At 27.5% G+C, this 21,335-nt stretch overlaps 1 protein-coding gene and 1 long non-coding RNA gene across 4 annotated transcripts in view; one reads left to right on the plus strand and one right to left on the minus strand.

Annotated features, from left to right (window-relative positions):
• LOC126896895 (uncharacterized) lies at positions 1-10,431 on the plus strand. 2 transcript variants are annotated; one of them, XM_050670064.1, is made up of 4 exons: positions 1-198; positions 4,806-4,983; positions 7,586-7,813; positions 9,671-10,431. In XM_050670064.1, exons 1-4 carry the CDS (start codon positions 88-90, stop codon positions 9,691-9,693), a joined length of 540 nt encoding a protein of 179 aa, XP_050526021.1. In that variant the 5' UTR covers positions 1-87; the 3' UTR covers positions 9,694-10,431. The 2 variants fall into 2 exon arrangements, with proteins under 2 accessions (XP_050526021.1, XP_050526011.1); XM_050670054.1 differs by lacking the exon at positions 9,671-10,431 and adding an exon at positions 9,089-9,644 and having other exon boundaries at positions 2-198.
• The window catches only part of LOC126896943 (uncharacterized), a 26,582-nt gene continuing 14,991 nt past the window's right edge, over positions 9,745-21,335 (minus strand). Inside the window, exons 3-6 of one of the 2 annotated variants that reach the window (XR_007701989.1) lie at positions 14,360-14,398; positions 13,860-14,287; positions 13,484-13,593; positions 9,745-9,847 (exon numbers count right to left, since the gene is read on the minus strand). This is a non-coding gene — a long non-coding RNA (uncharacterized LOC126896943). Of the gene's footprint in view, positions 9,848-13,483; positions 13,594-13,859; positions 14,399-21,335 lie in introns of both variants that reach the window. The other variant, XR_007701988.1, reaches the window with a different exon arrangement.

Consider the following 21,335-nt stretch of genomic DNA (forward strand, 5'->3'; position numbering starts at 1 on the left):
AATTTTCATTTATATAAATATTATATTCAATTAATAACTGTTTACCTATTTAAAATTCATTAAATTTAAAACGGATAATATTAAAATATGATTTATCAATTTAAAATATTACTCTTTGCAAGTTGCATTATATCAACTTTATGCTTTCCGAATAGCTGTGGACCATCAAATACTAAAGTTACTTCAAGTAAAATGCCGGTAACTTACTAGAATTTTATTTTTAATTTGTTAAAAATTATAACACTAACAATAAAAGATAAAAAAAACCAGCACAGTGGGGTCGCGGCACAGTGGTGACGTGGCATAGTTGGATCAAGTATAATAATATCTGACAGTGATTAAAATCACTATCAAAAAACAACGCTTCGATGCAAATCTTTAGATAGTGTTTAATTTTAAAAAATTGGTGGATTATTCCAAAAGCTTCATAAACTGCTAGTTTCTTATTAATATCCTGATTAAGATAAAGTATGTCGAATGAAAAAGGGATTATTAAAAAATAGAATTTCCCATAAAAAAATTATATTGATCAATTCACTTTTCAATAAGTTATAGCATTATAAGGTTAAAAATGTAAAAAATAAAATCGAGAATTTTCGTACAATAATAGCATTCAGTAGCCATTTTTACCGTGAAGATAAGATAAAGTCCGAAATTTTTTTTTTTCATGATAAAGCATATTACATTAGCTTCATTTTAAGATATATATAAAAGTGTCAGACTTTCCGGAACACTTTCAAAATTTAAGTTGAAAAAGTTCTACTTTCTATATGCATTTTTTAGATTTGAACCCCCCTCGTGTGTAGGGAAATGGTCGGATTTAAAAAAACAGTATGTCGAATGAAAGATGTATATAAATACTACTTCTAATGAAAAAATTGTATTGATCCATACATTTTTCAAAAAGTTATAGCATAATAAAGTTAAAAATCGAAAATACAAAATCGAAAATTTTCACACAAAAATAGCATTCAGTAGCCATTTTTACCGTGAAGATAAGATAAAGTCCGAAATTTTTTTTTTTCATGATAAAGCATATTACATTAGCTTCATTTTAAGATATATATAAAAGTGTCAGACTTTCCGGAACACTTTCAAAATTTAAGTTGAAAAAGTTCTACTTTCTATATGCATTTTTTAGATTTGAACCCCCCTCGTGTGTAGGGAAATGGTCGGATTTAAAAAAACAGTATGTCGAATGAAAGATGTATATAAATACTACTTCTAATGAAAAAATTGTATTGATCCATACATTTTTCAAAAAGTTATAGCATAATAAAGTTAAAAATCTAAAATACAAAATCGAAAATTTTCACACAAAAATAGCATTCGGTAGCCATTTTCACCATGAAGATAAGATAAAGTTCGAAATTTTTTTTTTCATGATAAAGCATATTACATTAGCTTTAATTTAAGATATATATAAAAGTGTCAGACCTTCCGGAACATTTTCAAAATTTAAGTTAAAAAAATTAATTTTTTGTGAAAAAGTTGTCATTTTAAATCCCCCCTTGTGGGCAGGTTAAGGGTTAAATTTATGAAAAAAATATACCAAATGAAAGGTAATAATATTATGCGTTGATATAAAAAAAAATTATATTGATATGTTCATTTTTGAAAAAGTTATGGAAGTTTTAAGAAAAAGAAGTGAAAAAATTTTGAAAATTAACGATTTTTAAATTTGTAATTTTTTTGGATATTTCCCCCATTTACGGGGAACGAGGGAATTTTTTCAATTTTTAAGGGTAATGTCTTCGACTAGATACAATTTGTGATCTTTTGACGTATCGTTGAAAGAAATCCGTTCGGTGAGAGCTGAGAAAAAGTGGTAACAGACACAAAAAAAAAAAAAAAAAAAAAAAAAAACACATCTTAGTAAAACCAATACCTTCTCAGCTTCGCATCGAAGCTAAAATTATAGAAAAATGAAAAAAACTTTATTTATTTATTAATTATTGACAGAACTTAAACGTCGTAATAATAATAGATTACGTTGATAGTAACTTTTTCTTGTATTGAACTGTTTTCAGTGTTGTTAGTTGATATTCTTTTTGTCTGGTGTATGATGGCTAACCAAGTTTTGCTTATTTTCCATCCATCTTCTCTGTTCAAATTCTCTGGACATTTATCGATTTCTATTGCCTCTTTGTACATTCGTTTGCCAAAATGAGTTTCTTTGTTTAGTATTTTTATTTTATCAAATTGGATGTTATGTCCTTTGTTTTTAGCATGTTCGTCTACTGCGGATTTTTCTGTCTTTGGTAATCCACATCTTTTTCGTGTTCTTTTATTTTTGTTTCAATAGTTCTTCCTGTTTGTCCCATGTACGATTTACCACAAGAGCACGCTATTTCATATTCTCCGGGTGTTTGCATCTCTGGTAGCTTATCTTCCGGGTTCTGAAGTAGTGATTCTGCGACTGTGTTCGATTTAAAAACAGTTCTTGTTTCTGAATCGGGTTTTAAATTTTTATCATACTTAGTTTTTGAGTTAATTAATAATTAGCAATTAAGCAATAATACAGAGAAATAATTATAAAAAAAATTAAATTTATTTTTTTTTTAATTTTTTTGAATTTATTTAATGATGTTTAATGAGAGTTATGTAAAATTTAAAACTGTTTCATCAAGTTTAACCGATTTTTTGAATCTTTAAAGTCGAGTGTAGTGTAATTTTTAAAAAAAGTTCTGAACTTTCAAGTATATATTTTTTTGGTTTAACTTAAAATTATAAAACTTTAACTAGAAAAAAGTTAATTGTATATGGATTTTAAAAGTATTATTTCTGTGCATTTCGAATATAAAGTGAATATAAAGTGTTAATAAAAAAAACACAGGAATATCTGGAAAATTCTTAACAAATACTAGTGTATTTATATATTTAAATTAAAGGTCTAGGTGTTATCTATTAGCCAATCTATTCTTCAACAATCACAATAATTATATACATAATAAAAGTATGCTTTATTAGAAGACAATGTTGGAATTTCTAAGATATCAATTGCTTAAAAGTTTTACATTACTCTCTTATAAGATCTAGTTTGGAATATGAAACCATTCTACTAGTTTCGACTCATTAATTACCTGAACACGATTTAATATAGCATTTTAAGTGGTCTCTGTCAAAAATTTAAAATTCATTCGTTATTCCATGATCTTCAATGTGTTTTACAGCTTCAATCATAATGTAATAGACGCGAATATAATTATTTATTCATTGTTTATAAACTTTTATATAATATAGTAGATTGTCCAGAACTTTTTAAATTAGTTGCATGTTCCTTTATTTTTTTCTAAATCTCCAGTTATATTTCACGAATCGTTTCACATTTATCGTCTTATGGTTTAAATGGACTATATGTAACGAGCTTGTATTAAGGTTAATTTAGATTTTAATTATAATAGCGAATCTAAACTTCTATTATTATGTTTTGAATTTTAATAATTTCTATATTAATTTATAAATATTAAAAAGTTTTATTCAATTTTTAAATATTTTTTTTCTGTACTAATTTTTATTTTTATTTATGTATTAATTCGTCATGACTAATTATTATTATAATTTTATACACTCTATTTATCCTTATGGGCGATTATAAAGTACTATTATTATTAAAAATATATCTTACTAATGTTGAGTAGTATATTTTTCTTTAATATTTTAAAGTTTGTGTAAAAAATAGAATTTTCATGTATTTATTATACGATATCAAACATGTAAATATTTAAATATTTATAAAATTAAAAATTTAACTACGAAATATAAAAATATGATGTTTTCTAAAAAATACAAGAATAATACTATATAGTATTTATTTTTTTATACTTTTTTAAAGTAAAAAAAGAAATTGTTTTTTCAGTAAATTAAAGATATATTATTTCTGATAATATTTTCATACTTCTAAAGTATAATACAAAACTCAAGTTATTTTATATAAACTACCTTTATAAACAGATGCAAGAAGCGAAACATTTGACTCATTTACATCAACAAATTCAAATAAAACTAAAAAAACCAGCACAGAGGAGTCATGGCACAGTGGTGACGTGGCATAGTTGGTTCAAGTATTTTAATATCACTATCATAAAAAACGCTTCGATGCAAATCTTTATATAGTGTATAGTTTTAAAAAATTGATGGATTATTCCAAATGCTACATGATCTGCTAGTTCCTTAATTAATATCTTGATTAATATAAAGTATGTCAAATAAAAAAGAGATTATTAAAAAATATTATTTCTCATAAAAAAATTGTGTAGTCCCATACACTTATCAATAAGTTATAGTATTATAAAGTTAAAAATGAAAAAATAAAATCGAGAATTTTCACACAAGAATAGCATTCGGTAGCCATTTTCACCATGAAAACAAAATAAAGTCCGAATTTTTTTTTTCCATAATTAAGTGCAATTTATTAGCTTTAATTTAAGATATATATATAAAAGTGTCAGACTTTCCGTAACACTTTTAAATGTTAAGTTGAAAAAATAAATTTTTTGTAAAAAAGTTGTCATTTTAAATCCCCTCTGTGGGCAGGTAAAGGGTCAAATTTATAAAAAAAATATATCAAATAATAGGTAATAATATCATGCATCTATATAAAAAAAATTTATATTGATTTAATTATTTTTGAAAAAGTTATGGCAATTTTAAGTAAAAAAAAATTTTAAAATTTCGAAAATTAGCAATTTTTAAATTTGTAATTTTTTTGGAGGTTTTCCCATTTACGGAGAACGAGGACAAAATTCATAGTAAAACCAATATCTTCTCAACTTTGCATCAAATCTAATAGATTATATTTTTAGGAAAACGATCATGTAACTGTCTTAAATATTTTTGAGCCTCGAGTGAGAAATAAATTATTATCAGTACGTCAAAATGGTGATGAATTTATTTATTTCAAGGATTTTGTTTGTGTTTATATAATAATACATGGAATAGATATCACTGAAGGCTCTTTTAGAGAAGCAAAATGGAGTAGGAGTAAGTATAATTTAATTTTCGTTTATTATTGATTTGTTTTTATTATGTCTTACGAACATAGTATTCATTTATTGGATAGCGACGACTATCTGGCTTTTCTCATATAATTAATTCAACGTACACGACAACAAACTTAAATAGATATACAACAATAATTAGCTGACTATTCCCTACTGACCATTGAATAATACATAGATTATATAGCCTTTTTTATACTGTTGTTGACAAAATTGGTTTCTTAGTGGTTAATAGTTTTGTGCTTTAATAAACACGCTACTCAAACAGTACTTGTAAATTTGTAGTTAACGGACGAACTCAACTCGTTGCCATTTGACACAAAAATTATTTTTAACCTTATCATTTGTAGACTAAATAAAGTCAATAGTGAAAACAAAATCATTTGGTCTTATACATGCTTTTTCAAAGCATATATATTTTTGATGTTATCTGTGAAGTCTCATCACTATCTAAATTATTGATACGAGTGTAGTGATATAACGAAAGAAGATTCTCGGTAAGGGTAAGAATATTCTTTTGCAGATAATTACGGGAGAATGTATATTAAAAAAAAAATGAATAAAATATTTAATTAATAATGTAATATTAAATCAAACTCAACAATTATTTATTAAAAATTTATGATTGAAAAATAATCATCTTTTTTTGACTGATAGTAGTATAATAACAAAAACATAAAAAATTATCTAGAAAAAAATTGTGTCAATAATTAGTAAAATAAGATAACATTCAACAATGGAGCCATTATTTTGTGTGAGACAGCTAATAGAAATATATAGGGAAAAGAAGAAAATGTTGTGTATGGAAATTATAAATTTGTAGAAAGCGTACAATAGGATACCGAGAAAGGTTTCAAAATGGGAATTAATGAGAAAAGGTACATTAATATAATAGAGGATATGTATGATACCCTGTAATGATTATACCAGGGTATAAAGTGTGGAAGGTGTAATAGAAGGTTTTAGGATATGAGTAGGAATGCACCAATATTTTGCTTTAAGCCCTTACTATAATGATGGACGAAGTACTAGAGAAATACAAGGAGTGATGTCATGGTGCATATTGTTCGCTGACGATATAGTGCTAATAAGAACAATTATGGAAATTAATGTTATAGCAATATAATATTGAGAATTTTTTCACGGAAATCGTACGTTTTTCTTTAACTTTGATGTCCGTTTTCACCACGAAGACAAGTCCAGAGGTCAATTTTTTTTTCAAAATAAAGTATATTACATAAGCTTTAATTTAAGATATATATAAAAGTAAACATTTTCAAAAGTTCATTTTTTTGTGAAAAAGTTACCATTTGAAACCCTTCCTGTGGGCTGGTTAAGGGTCAAATGTTCACAAAAAAATATAAAACGATAGGTAAATACCTAAGGTTTCTATAAAAAAAAATATATAATCATTCGGTTATTTTTAAAAAAGTTGACAATTTTAAGTAAAAAAAATTTTAAAAAATTTAGAAAATTAGTGATTTTTAAATTTGTAATTTTTTGGAGGATTTCTGCCGTTTACGGGGAACGAGGGAGTTTTTTTTAATTTGAGGGTAATGTCTTCGACTAGATACGATTTGTGATCTTTTGACATATTTTTCATTATTATTGGTCCAGCGAGAGCTGAGATTGAGCGTATACAGACACAAAGAAAAAAAAACACATCATAGTAAAATTAATACCTTCTCAGCTTCGCATCGAAGCTAAAATAGATCGAGATGATAAAACTTATCTCATAAAGCACAACAAAATTAAATTTTGATCTATTATTTGACTTTTTATTGAATCATTATCTAAATAATAGTTAAAGATGTTGTACGACGCCAAATACTCGGACGACCTTTCGCGCAGTTAAATCGCGTCTCTATCGGTTTCTTTAAAATTAAATAAAAATAAAGTTTTGTGGGCTGTAATTTATATTATCAAATACAATAACAACAATAATTTATACCTTAAATCTATGGTTAGTAATTTACACTTGAACAAATAATAAAATATAACAACATAAAATATTCTTCACAATTAATATTTAGACAATAACATAAAGTATAATTTGACCTTGCGCTTTCTCGTAACAACATGAAAAGTGTTTCACTGTGTCAATTATTACAACCGATCCCGACGCAACCAACTGTAAAATATATACTTCTTTCGCTGAATACCGGAATATTAATACGCACCGTTTAGTGCATTAATTCGTATAAACCAACGTACATAAAGTGAATTTAACACATAAAAACCAAAATAAGCAAGTCGACATCAACTGCGACACAACTTACTAGAAGTCAAAACAACACAACAGAATCATAATAATGAAATGTATAATAATAATGCAGCTACACTAATCCGGAGCATACGACAATACGAGTAGGAGAGCCATCACATACACTACCAAAACAAAACTGGTTAGGACAGGTCGCGCTCATTGCGTTGACAACCGAACTCTCTTTGACACGACCGAACAGATGTAGTGTAAATGTAAATAATATTAAATTTTAAAACTAATACCTTACCAACTGTATAAAATGAACAATCAAGAAAATCATTTAATTATAGTAATACATGTTTAATTTATATACGATTAGATAATATTGCAATGACAATAGACGAAGCAATGGTATTATACCGTGATATTATTAATGAACTTTTGAATGGATTAGCTGATGAATTGCGAAGTAAAACAAATAAATACGGATATATTCCTATGGGGGTAGCAAGTTTTATTTTTAAGCTACATAAATTAGATGAAGAAATACTAGCGAAAACTCTATATAAATTGGATAGGACACCCGATCACTTACTTAAATGCCAAGGTAATTTTTTAAATTGTGAATAATATTAATGTTATAGACTAACAACTAAAATAGAAGTTAGACAATTAAATATATAAATATATTTCAAGAAACATGTCTAAATCTCACTTTACATTTGATTCACTCAAAACAATGTATAAAGTTTTTAAATATATCATTATAAAAATCAATGAATTTTCAATATACATTTCATACATTTCTTCCAGAAGAGTTATGTAAAAGTATGAACTTTCGTTTTCATTAATAAGAGCCGAAATTAAATCAAATGAATTTATACAGCTTTTTTGATTTCATCGTTTTGCAAATTTTCGTTCCTTAAAAAAAAAAAAATTACATTGTTTATACAATGTGATTTATTAATCATAGTACCCCCATTTTTTTTATTAAATAATGTTTTTTTTATAAGAATGCATAAATTAAAATCTTTTCTATTTTTATAAACCATAAATAATGTAAAATCTATTTAAAAAAAAATTATTCCTAAGGGTAGATTTTAGGAGTAACTTTCAAAAGTTAAACAGGAAACTATTAATATTCTTTTACTATTAAATGGAGTATAGTCCGAATAAAATTTTGAATAGTCAATAACCAGTTTCTTCTTATTATTATTTTTAGTTATTATAGTTTTTATGTAAAAGGAATGCGCAACGTAGAAGAGTTCTTATTTGTCCGTTATGGTCAAAAAAGAGCATCGCTAAATATTACTGCGCTTTTCACAAATACTAAATCTTGAAACTCTAATACCTCAAAACCATCCCTTTCAAAAAAAAAAAAAACATACTTTTTTAATTATTTCCGTTATACTTTTACTCTCAAAAATGAGGACATTGTATTGTTATGAGGGCTACATTATATTTTCAATTCTCCCTGAAGAATATTTTTAATCCTAATAAATAGTAGAAACGTTCTCAAAATTTTGTCTAGGTGTGATATGTATAAGATTTTTTTTTTCTTCCAAAGTACATCTTAATATATATCATATATAAGACGAAAATATATATAAATATATTACAAAATAAATTTTATTTTGATAATTAAGGTTCTATTAATCATAAATCTTAAGATAAAGACCTCATTAATTAGACCCGGAACTTATATTTTAAAAATAAGTAGAACCTGAAATAGAGTATAAAAAATGGTGATACCAGTTAATGATTATCGCGTTAAAAATCAACATTATTTCACTTTTATAAAAACGTTGTGTATCTTAAATGTTTTTATACAATCCTAAAAGAAATATTTATGATAATAATTAACAAAAATTATTTTTTTCAGATATCATAAAACTCTTAAAATGAAATGTATTACATTATTGAGTTTAATATTTTTAATATTTTTTTGTTTTTTAAATTAATAATATTTTTAATATAGTTTTAATTTTACTTAATTTACATTTCTTGCTATTTTTTTTTATAATAGAACATTAAACTTATAACTACGTAAATTAATTTTTCTGTGGCTTATTTATTGTTATGTGTTAAGGTTATAAATTAAAAATTGTAAGCTGTCTCAACAACCATTATTAAAAATTCTTATTTAATGAAAGTGTTTATTGAGCTAAAACTATTACATTTATTATATTTTATTATTAGTCATATTATGACTATTGATGAAATTTATTTCCATTGGCATACAGGTAAATCATATTTATTAATAGAAAAAATCAAAGAACAATGAAAACAAGTATAGGTGGTATCTGACAATAATTTACATCATATCTTTAAAATGGTTCGATGCAAATTTGTTAAATTGTAAAAATTTAACGGCAATTTTCTCATAATTGAATTGTGGATGTTTTTATACAATCCTAAAAGAAATATTTATGATAGTAATTAACATAAATTATTTTTTTTTCAGATATCATAAAACTCTTAAAATGAAATGTATTACATTATTTATATGTAAAGATCTATAAATATACTTTTACTTGAGTGTTTCTTGTTTTAATTATTTTAGCTTCGATGTGAAGTAGAGATAGAATTAATTTTACTATGATGTGTTTTTTTTTTTGTTTGTTGCCACTTTTTTTCAGATCTGTAATGATATACATAGTACATCATTAATGTTATAATGTATTATTTAAAACTTTAATCAATCAATCATACATAAATGAAATGTATAACAATAAAAATAATATATATATATATATATACGTACCTTTTAAATGTTTAAATATACTAGTGAAATTTCGTAGAAAAAAGGATATATTAATTATATAAAACAAACAGGAAAGAATAAACAATATGTAATGGTAGCACACAAGATGAAGGGTAATAAACTATGTCTAAATTATTATATAAGGTATGATAGTATTTTATCATATGTAGATCATTATTGATGAAAATGTAATAAATAACATCTAATAAATTACGATTAATAAAGAAATAATAGTGGCGTCGGTGATCACTTCTTGCCTTTGAACCACGATCAAATATAATATAAAAAGCCAAAAACAAAGACCATTCTGAGACAGATGCAGTCAGATATTCATAATATCGTGCGTAGTGAGTACACTACGCTCGATCATTCCACACAACGAAATATATGCAAGAAGTGATCCATCGTCTTCGCAATTATATTTGTGCAAAAAATACAACATCTATTCATTTAAGAGTATCGCAGAAAATATCAAGGCAGGAATTTAATAAATTCACCAAAAATATATAAGGTTTAGAAATTAAATTTTATGTGTACGTAGATTAAGTAGGCATACAAGAAAATCAAATAAATATCAATAATAATAAATATACCAAGTAAATTTAATAAATCGATAATGTTTGTACAGAGTTACTTGGCAGAGTTATATCGTTGATACGTGTCTATTTCAGGAGTTAGGTTGGAGGTTCATATGTATAGCCACTTTACCACTCTGAGTAGACACACGAGGTGACTCAATCCCACCTATCACCGATAACCGTCAAAACCTTGGCATTATTGCTATTTAAAAATTGACAATTAATTATAATAAATCCGATATTAATAAAATTATGATCATTTTATTTTCTATGATTTTCTATCTTTCTTACAGACCCTCGTACTCATACCCCGAATAATAATATTATTAATACAATAAAGTGGTGGATCATATAAGAACCCAAATCCCGTCATATTCTATTTAATTTATTTCTTTTAAGTAACTCTCAAAATATTCTCTAAAATAAAACAATTAATAACCCCCTTTTTAAATAAACAAATAATATTTTTATTTTCCTTTTTTGTTTCACTACAGATCTCGCATGACCGATTTCTTTCAACAATACGCCAAAAGATCACAAATCATATCTAGTTGAAGACATTACCCTTAACAATAAAAAAAATTTCCTAGTTCCCCGTAAATGGGGGGAAATCTTTAAAATATTACAATTTTTAAAATCAGTAAATTTTGTTATTTTTTTCATTTTTTTTCCCTTAAAACTACCATAACTTTTTTAAAAATTATCAAATATAAAATAATATGTTTTTTTATTGGTTTTTTATGACATCTATATTCGCAAGTACACAAAATTTATTATCAATGTTAAATAGCACATTGTTGTGAGTTTATAAATCCTGGCAATACAGAAAGTATATCTATTGATAGTCATAATTGACAATAAACATTCCGCGACTGTGACAGCGACGTCATACAACACCAATTAGCTACCTGTATTTGTAATCCTTTGTATATTATACATAATATATATTATATATTAACTCAAAAATTTGAAACTTTAAATGTTTATGTCTAATAAACTAATAAAGTTATATTAAAAGTTCAAATGCCATTTACTATTAAATTAAAAACAAACATTTTATTAAATTCAAAATATGTGTGTACCATTTAAAAAAACAAATTTGACACCCTTACAAGGCATAAGGGATGAACTTAAAAAGTATTAAAGAGTTAATAATTCAAGAACAATGTGTAACAAAAAAGAATGTTTAAATTATATTTATTCTGTAAGTAATTGAGTGTGCATGATAAAAAAATCACTCTATATAGTGTGCCTCAATTGATAGATTTGCTATTCTCAATATATTTTTAGTTTGGATGCGAAGTTAAGAAGGTATATGTTTTACCATAATGTGCGTTCTTTTTATGCCTTGTAAGGTTTTAGCCAAACTACTATTTACTCACTGTCCAGGGGAACATTGAACAGTGACTTAGTAACCGAGCTAAGCAAGATGGTACTTGTTGACGGAGCTACTAGGTTTTGATTAAAAAAAAAAATATAGTAATAAAATGAGAGAAGAGTAAAAAGAGAAAAGCCATGTATAATATAATAACATTTTTTTTAATTATTCGAAATTTATATTTATCATTTTAAATATATATATTCATAAGAAAAAAATAAAAAAGGAAGAAAAAGAGGTGCTCTATACACAACATTAATAATGAGGTAGAACAGGGGTTTCATGTTATACTTGTTGTTGATTGTGTTCTTGAGTGACGGCCCACCACTGACCATTGTTGCACCTCACATCGCAATCATCTCAACGTTTTATTTTAATAAAAAACGGAGGACAAAAAAATACAGTCAGGTTGACCCAACGAGTAAACGGCAGATCGACATTAAATTAAAAAAAACAACGAAGGACAAAAAAAATGCAGATCATGAAAACGTGGTTTTCACCATAGAAAACAATATAAAAATAAACACGACTTTTCACCTCGGTAGTGTAGCTGAGAAGAAAGAAAAAACGAGTAGTCATGGCATCGTATAGTGCCCGCTGATCGTAGCGCCGGGTGGTGAAGGTGCCAACTTTAAATTGGTTCATGGGGAGTTACATAAATGTAGGGATGCACTGTGTGCGGTCAAACTGTCACAAAAAACCGGGTACTGACCATTGGATCGGTTGACTAGTATATTAGTTAATTTTATAATTGGTGACATACTTAATACCTAATGCACACACCATTAACTGATAAAAATTGACTAAAAAGAACTAGTCAAATTCTGCAACATTACAGTCTGTACTTGAATATTTTCAGCTCTCACTGGCCTGATTTTAATGATCAATACGCCATAATAATAGGATTTTAATCTAGTTGAAGCTATCAGTGTTGAAAGTTAGTAAAACCCCCTTATTTTTAAAAATTAAAAAAAATATCTTTAAATTACAATACCGTAAAAAATGGTATTTTTAAAATTATTTTTCTGCATTTTAAAACTGGTGTAATTTTTTTTAAACTCTTATTCAAATGAAATTGTAATAGAGTATATTAATAATAATAGAGTATGCTTTTTTTGAAAATCCTATGTAAAACATAAATACGGGAAGACTTTTTAATAGACCATCCCCACGCAGATAAATTTTTTTTTCAACTCGATATTTGAAAATATTCCAGAAGGTCTGACATTTGACTTTAAAGTCAACAATAGTGAAATTTCTGTAAAAAATTGTCACTTTTTTCATTTTGCTATAAGTCTTTCAAAAATACACTAATTCTAATGAAATTGTTTAATTATTCACTATTTATAGATTTGCATTGGAGGCTTATTATGACAGTTTTGTTAACCACTGTTAGATATCATTTATATTTGTTCCCACTGTGCCGTGGCCCTATTGTGCTGGGTGTTTTCATCGTGAAATAATATTAATAAAATAATGCATATAGATCCATGCATATTATAGATTGATATCTATGATTTATTGACTATATTTGACATGACTATTATAAATACTTACATGAAGAATTTTTTTTTCAATTTTTAAAGCCGAAATGTTCATATAGATTAAATTTGGGTTGTTACTAGCATAGTGATCATCAAAATCGGTTCAGTAACAGCGTAGTAATACTATGGACAGTCAAAAAAAAAAAAAAAAAAACAAACTGATTATTGTAAAATCGATACTATATCAATTTTAAACCGAATATTTTACATTTTAAACTACTTCGATAACGATTATAATCATCATAATAATGATAATGATTTTAATAAAAAAATTACAATTTTTATTGATCGCTTATTAAGAGTTATTAAGATTTATTTCTAATTTTTATTAAAATGTGTTTAAAATACTTTAACAAAAACATAATTAAAAGGACGAAAGCGGTAGATACCTTCAAATAAACATAATTACATGGTGACAATACAATTGTTTTCCTTTTGAAGAAGGCGATAAAAATATTTCCTATGAATACCCCCGACGGAACAATACTCTAGTATGTCAATGTAGTTTAAATATAATGGTTAATCTAAATATGTTTTAATCGTCACTGAACATCTGAGCGTAAAAAGCTCAGTCATTACGGAAGGTCTTTTATCTTCTTACGCCATTGTTGAGTTGCCTCCGTCACCTAATTTTTACAAGTAAAAATTCAAATTCTCATGAAAATCTATTGAAAAATAGTGTTGGTATATGATACAGGTGTGATGAATGTTCAAATTGTACGGAAATAGTTCATAGCTCATTTGGAATCGTCAAAATGTTGTTGAAGAACCAATACATTGCGTTTTAGACATCATACAGCTAGATAGGTGCCTTACCCTAGACGATATTATATATAAACTATCTCCTCACATCATATTAAATAATAATTTTTATTTTATATATACTAACGTGATGAAAATACGGTTCTCTCTATATTCACTTTACTCCCTAAAAAATAAAAAAAACATATTTCATTATCGTAAAATACAACGTATTAAGAAAATTGATATTAATACTGTTTATTGTCGGTGTTTCCAAAAGATCTTTGTAGATTACAATTATTTTTGTTTATTAAGAGTTGTTCACCCAATAACTCTTAATTATTAAAACAATTATAATATTTTCAATTAATTTAAATTATTTTACTATAATGTAATTTTAATGTAAGCAGTCTATTTACCAAGTGATATTTTATTTAACAAAATATCTCTATCTATTAATTATAGAATATTTATGAGTGACCTAGTTAGGTCAAAACTAAATAACAGTAATGTTTTACATTAGGCTTTGCCTAGCTGGGCTCCACCTGAGACTTGGTACCTTTCGGGCCTCACGCGCCTACAGCGTATTAGGTCTTTCAGGCTGTTTTTACAGGTAGGCCACTGATTTCGGTAAGAGTACCCAGCGTAGTCGGGCACCATTCGCGTTTGTTAAAAAATATAACTCCAAAAGTAGTTTTGCTGAAAAATAGTCCTACTTATAATAATATATCTACAAAATACTAGGTGTATTACATATTATTATATTTCATACATACCTACTAATTATTATTTAAAACAACAGGTAGGCAAAAGAAAACTTAATAATTACTAAAAATATTATTTAAATGCCGTGCTATAAGTAAAAACAATATAAAATTAAAACAAAATTGACATGCGCATAACAAAATAATATCTTATTAAATACTACGCACGTGGACTTAAAAAAAAATCTCAACAAATCAACAGATTTCAACGAAACTTTCAGGGTATCTTTGGAATGTCTCTAAGTAATTTTGGTAATAACTTTAGGTTTTAAATCGAAAATCGATGGCAGCAATGACCGTTTTCGATAACATTTTTAAACGCTCACAGTGTGCTAAAAAATTTTACTCGTCTTTGCAAATCATTTTCCTGAAATAACGTCAAGTTATTTCATAAAAAAAATTTAAAAATGTTTTGTTAAATTCAAAATATAACTAAATAAGCTTATTATAATTAAACAGTTTCATATCGAAGCTAAAATTATTGATAAAATATTTACAATTACTTTATTGAACAATAATGCTTTAAAGAATACAGTTTAAAAAAACTAAAAAATACGCTTTTAAAGTACATCGAACTAAAAAGTTAAAAATAATTTTTGAAATTAACTTAAAACAATAATGAACGAAACATACTAGTATTATTGTTTTAAGTTAATTTTAAAAATTATTTTTAACTTTTTAGTTCGATGTGCTTTAAAAACGTGTTTTTTTAATTTTTTAAACTATATTTATTTTTTACTTTTTAGTTTCATGTTATTATAGTAGTTATTATCAATATCTTGGTTGTTACGGGTAACGGGAAGTCAGAGTTCGATTCCGGAGAGAGAGTCAGAGAAACGGCTACCACATCCAAGGAAAACAGCAGGCGCGCAAATTACTCACTCCCAAAACGTGGAGATAGTGACGAAAAATGACGATACGGAAATCATCCCTCGTAATCGGAATGAATACTTTATATCTCTTAATTAGAAGAAAGCGTGTTAATATATAAATGTTAATAGTAATTAGAGTATATATATATATATATACATGTAAAGCAATATAGTACGCAAACGTATCATGCACTAAGTATAGCTGTGTTTTGTGGGCAAGCGGGTGGGACTAACGTTATACGTAAGCTGTATGGCACGCGGATGGTATTGGTCAGGTAAAGGGTCAGATTTATATAAAAAAATATACCAAATGGGAGGAATGATATCATCCATTTATATAAAAAAATCATATTGATTTGGTTACTTTTAAAAAAGTTATGGAAATTTTAAGTACAAAAAATTAAAAAAATTTCGAAAATTAGCGATTTTTAAATTTTTAATTTTTTTGGAGGTTTCCCCCATTTACCGGGAACAAGGGAAAATTTTTCAATTTTTGAGGGTAATGTCTTCGACTAGATACGATTTTTGATCAAAAAAAGAAACAGATTAAAAATAAGAATTATTAAAAAAAATGTTCATAGAGTATTACTCTATCGAATTTTATAATCAACTAGATTCTAATCAATGCAGATACTTAGTAGTTTGTTATCATTTGTTGGACCAGAGTTAAAAAAAATTTACCTACACCACGTTTCGAGTAAATGCTATTCCATTTATTATTACGTCTAGAACGTTATCTTTTTCAAATAACGTTTCCTATGAATATAAAAATGAAAATATAGCCATAATAATAACTGTATCACCCAATAGTAATCACAAATTAATAATAATTTCAATGTATGTAAGGCCTTGCACGTTTTTGATAATTCGTAAAAATAATTGAATTTTAAATTTTGGGGGGCCGGCCCTGGGTCACATTAAATCTAAAGGGGGTCAGGCCCACTCATGTCTACGTGCCTGACTGCAACCCCCACCCACAGTGAGGGGCACAATGCAGCCTTCAAGGTCTTTAAAAAAATTAATCATACGCCCGAGAAAACAAAAGTCCCTGTGTTATACGATAACAGCGCGAGTGGTGTACCCAAAATTATTTTGGACACAGTGGGGGAGGGGATATCAGCCGAGACGGCCTACCCGTCGCTTACGGCGATTGACACCGCCGGCGAATAAACCGTTCAGGCGCTCCCCGTTCGAACCGTAAACCACCCGAGTTTTGCCAAACAAACACGCTCGCGTAAAATTACAACTGCCGCTGAGGAACTTGAATTTAACAACGGTTTTGTGACGGCATTATTTGACTTACAAGCGCAATTTCTCTGCAGATGTCAAAAAATCGTAACTGCGGTTATGGTTCGATCAAGTTGACAGACGATGAAAAAAACGATAAAAAAACGATCGGTGTCTCAAAGATGGCTGACTGGACGTATTATTGCGGTGGGTATTCGACTCTAGGCATTTATTGGACTATACTATAAAGGTCGACTAAAATAGCGCATATGACGTACGGTGTTTAGTCAAATATATTAAAGTCGCATAACGCAATAATTACGTTGTGTGTTTGATGGGGTGAAGTGCTCCGTGGAGTGCGTGTAGAAGTGAGAGGGTAGGGATCTAGTCCCCACGCATATTGCGTTTTTGGATGTGGGGGGTTCCGGCTGTGCTGGGGAGGTGGGACAGGAGAGAAACAAGTCCATCTCCCGCACCAGACCGTTGTCCTCCAGTTCCATCGGGGTCTCCGGCTTCTCTTCCAGCGTGGTGGTGGCTGGTGTGCTACTGGTATTGGAATCACCAGTACACCGTCCACCGGTCGTGGTTATAAGGGGTGAAAGGTCCTCACTGACGACGACCCCCCAACGTCGAAGTATGTACTCCCTTGTGTGCAAATATTTATCTCGGAGATGTCGCAGTGATATCACTTCGAGGAGTGGGATGTTACATTCTAGTGACTATGTTAATTGTTGAGAAGTACTGGCGATCCTTAATAACCCGACTTGTGAAGTTTTTGCGTGCGATGTAACAAAACCGATTTCCATGTGAAGTTACATTGTGACTTCTTCAGATAATTCAGAAAAGTACACGCATAGACGTTATAGATAAGTCTCAGCCATATCATAAATGAGAGTATTCCAAACACATCGCAAATTAGTTCGCATAGATGTCACAAAGAATAATATTTATACAATTGCAATTAGTTAATAATCGTCGACTAAAATAGCGCATATGGCGTACGGTGTTTCCATCGTATTTAAAAGCGATTTAATCATTTTACTGACGTCGTCCAGCCCAACGTCGACAAATTCGGGGTATGGTTCGATGGGAGCCCCGAGTACTTCAATCTACTCGAAAAAAAAAATATGTATACAACGCAATAAAAACTGCTCACGTCGAGCGGACCGACATCGACAATTTCGGATGACGCTCCAACGGGTACTTTTACCACTTCATCCTACAGAATTGATTGCGTACATAAAATCACTAATATACGGTAAATTCATAATTATTATTATTATTATAAACGCATATTATTATTATCGGTCAAAATGGCGAAAGTTTTATAGATATTATAGATAAATCAATAAGATGTGATGAGGTTGACAATACACTACAAAAACTTACTACAGAGAATGTAAGCATCAATCAAATTGACATGTATTTATTACTAAATTAAATACTTTTACTAGTTAAAATTATATTGAAGTCTACTTATTCAGTATTTTAGCTTCGATGCGAAACTGAGAAGGTATTAATTTTATCATGATATGTTTTTTTTTTTTTTTATGTCTGTTGCCACTTTTTCTCAGCTCTCACAGGACAGATTTCTTTCAACAATACGTCAAAAGATCACAAATCTTATAGTTGAAGACATTACCCTTAAAAATTGAAAAATTTTCCCTCGTTTCCCGCAAATGGGGGAAATATCCAAAAAAATTACAAACTTAAAAATCAGTAAATTTTGTCATTTTTTTCACTTTTTTTTCTTAAAACATCCATAACTTTTTCAAAAATAAACAAATCAACATAATTTTTTTTTTGTACTAAAATCTTAGATATTTTTCTTTGATTTGATATCATTTATTTTGAAAATCTAAAACTTAACCTGCTCATGGGGGGGGGATTTAAAATAGCAACCTTTTTTACAAAAACTAACTTTTTCAACATTTTTTTTTGAAAATGTTCCGGAAATACTGCGTCTTAAGATTATCATATGATGTCACAGTCTTTTCAGGTATATTAAACACTGTCAATATCCAATGACTCTCATATACATTCATGGGTGCAAAAAGTAATTTTATTGTGTGAATATCTTTTTTTATCCATCTTCTTAAAGCTGGATAACCTCCTTGAAGATACGCTACAATATNTGTGTGAATATCTTTTTTTATCCATCTTCTTAAAGCTGGATAACCTCCTCGAAGATACGCTACAATATAATCAGTGACAACTGCATAAACTTCACCTTCTGACCGTTTTACTATCATTTTAATGTACTCATTAATTGTGTCTGAAGTATACCAAGATGTGGGCGATTTAAATGAAGGTGCATTATACTGATCAAGAGATTTTGTGTTCTGATCTTGCATTACTTCTGCAAGTGTAACCATATTTAAACATTTTTCATAAAATTAATAAAATACTTTGTTGAACAGTTGACTATTATTTAGGTTTATTTAAGGTTTTGGAATATGAAATTAAACACGTATAATTACTTTTGCTTAAAACGTCCATGGACCCCTTTAATGACATGCCTCTGCAGAAGTTATATTAATTTAACTCGTATTATTATAATTAATTATTTTTAATAAATAATCTTTTAGCTTCGATGCCAAGCTGAGAAGGTATTGGTTTTACTAAGATGTGTTTATTATTATTTTTTTTTTGTGTCTGTTACAACTTTTTCTCAGCTCTCACCGAACCGATTTCTTTCAATGATACGTCAAAAGATCACAAATCGTATCTAGTCGAAGATATTACCTTCAAAAATTGAAAAAAATTCCCTCGTTTACGGGGAGTAAACGGGGGAAATTCCCCCAAAAATTACAAATTTAAAAATCTCTAATTTTCGATATTTTTAAAATTTTTTTTACTAAAAACTGCCATTACTTTTTCAAAAATGAACGAATCAATATAATTTTTTTTTATAAATACCTTAGATATTTTCCTATCATTTTATATGTTTTTGTGAACATTTGACCCTTTAACAGCCCACAGGAAGGGTTTCAATATGGTAACTTTTTTTACAAAAAATTAACTTTTTGTAAAATACTTTTATATGTTTTGCATTGTTTAATTATATCTATAATAAATACATTTGAGTTATTATTAAACTTTTATTACTTCAAGTTAAGACACTAGGGTAGTTTCTTTTAAGATACAACAGTACCAAAATTCAAATTTCAAACTATTTGTCAATTCCTAAAATAGTAATTAGAAAAATAGTAAGTTTTTTTACGTCAGTAAACATTTCTATAATTTTCGTTTTTGAGGTTCATTAAAAGTTGGACATCACCGGGAAATCATTCAAAATACGCCACTGAAAAAAAATAATTTATTTTACCATAATGATGATGTTTTTTGTTAATAAGTAAATGGAAATAGCAATTTCCCATTGTCAAAATTTTTAATAGTTGCAAGAGAATAAATCCAAACGTTGATATTTTATTTCATACAGATTAAATTTTATATGCATAAATATTCTGTTAACCGATATCAAATTTATTCCACTTGAACTTTCATAAAAAAATCTCTATCATTTGTAAACTAATGTAATAAATAAACAAACAAATACAAAAGGTTTTTCTTCAAAATATCTTTAAAATATATATATATATTTTTTTTTTTTGATAATTCTCTGTAAAATTCTTAAAATATTGTATTCTTTGACCAATAATACAATTAAAATAAATAAGTATTGTTTATACTAAATTTATTTATAATTGGCTTATACATTTTTTTAATGAATTTTTACAATTAAGTTTCCTTGACAATTAGATGTAAATGTTGATTTTATCGACATTTCAGTTCACTTCGTTTTTTCCCGTGAAAGATAAACTATCGTCTTGTGTAATTATTAAGATTTATTTAATTAGTTATTGATTAGGCAAATGAAAAAAATATTTTTGGTCAAACAAATGAATCAAACTTACATAAGGTCATACGCAGAGTTAAAGAAATATGGAATCGTCGTTTCATGCATTCCAATTGTGTTTTAAATAATACAAAGAAAGGACAAATATCAAAAAAGTCAACTAATGATGGAAGAATTATCTGTAAACACTATTAAGATTAATAATTAAACTAACTATTTCGAATAGAGAAAAAGTCTTTTAATATAAAATAAAAGAAAAATTAATAATAAGTTCTCTTATTCATATATAACAATTATTCAGTCACTTTAGTTTAATTTAATGCGTAATCCAATATACGCTGAGCGTGTACGAAATGTACCAACGAATAAATATCGACCTATATATATATATATATATACACA

The sequence above is a fragment of the Daktulosphaira vitifoliae genome, unplaced genomic scaffold, assembly GCF_025091365.1.
Source record: "Daktulosphaira vitifoliae isolate Bord-2020 unplaced genomic scaffold, ASM2509136v1 Scaffold_1, whole genome shotgun sequence".
NCBI lineage: Eukaryota > Metazoa > Arthropoda > Insecta > Hemiptera > Phylloxeridae > Daktulosphaira > Daktulosphaira vitifoliae.

What these genes read in the sequence shown, in the direction of transcription:
- LOC126896895 (XM_050670064.1), top strand. Translation starts at nt 88, where the DNA reads ATGATTTATCAATTTAAAATATTACTCTTTGCAAGTTGCATTATATCA. An exon ending in AGAAGCAAAATGGAGTAGGA is followed by an intron (nt 4,984 to 7,585) that starts GTAAGTATAATT and finishes ATATACGATTAG; the next exon opens with ATAATATTGCAATGACAATA. An exon ending in TCACTTACTTAAATGCCAAG is followed by an intron (nt 7,814 to 9,670) that starts GTAATTTTTTAA and finishes TTTTTTTTTCAG; the next exon opens with ATATCATAAAACTCTTAAAA.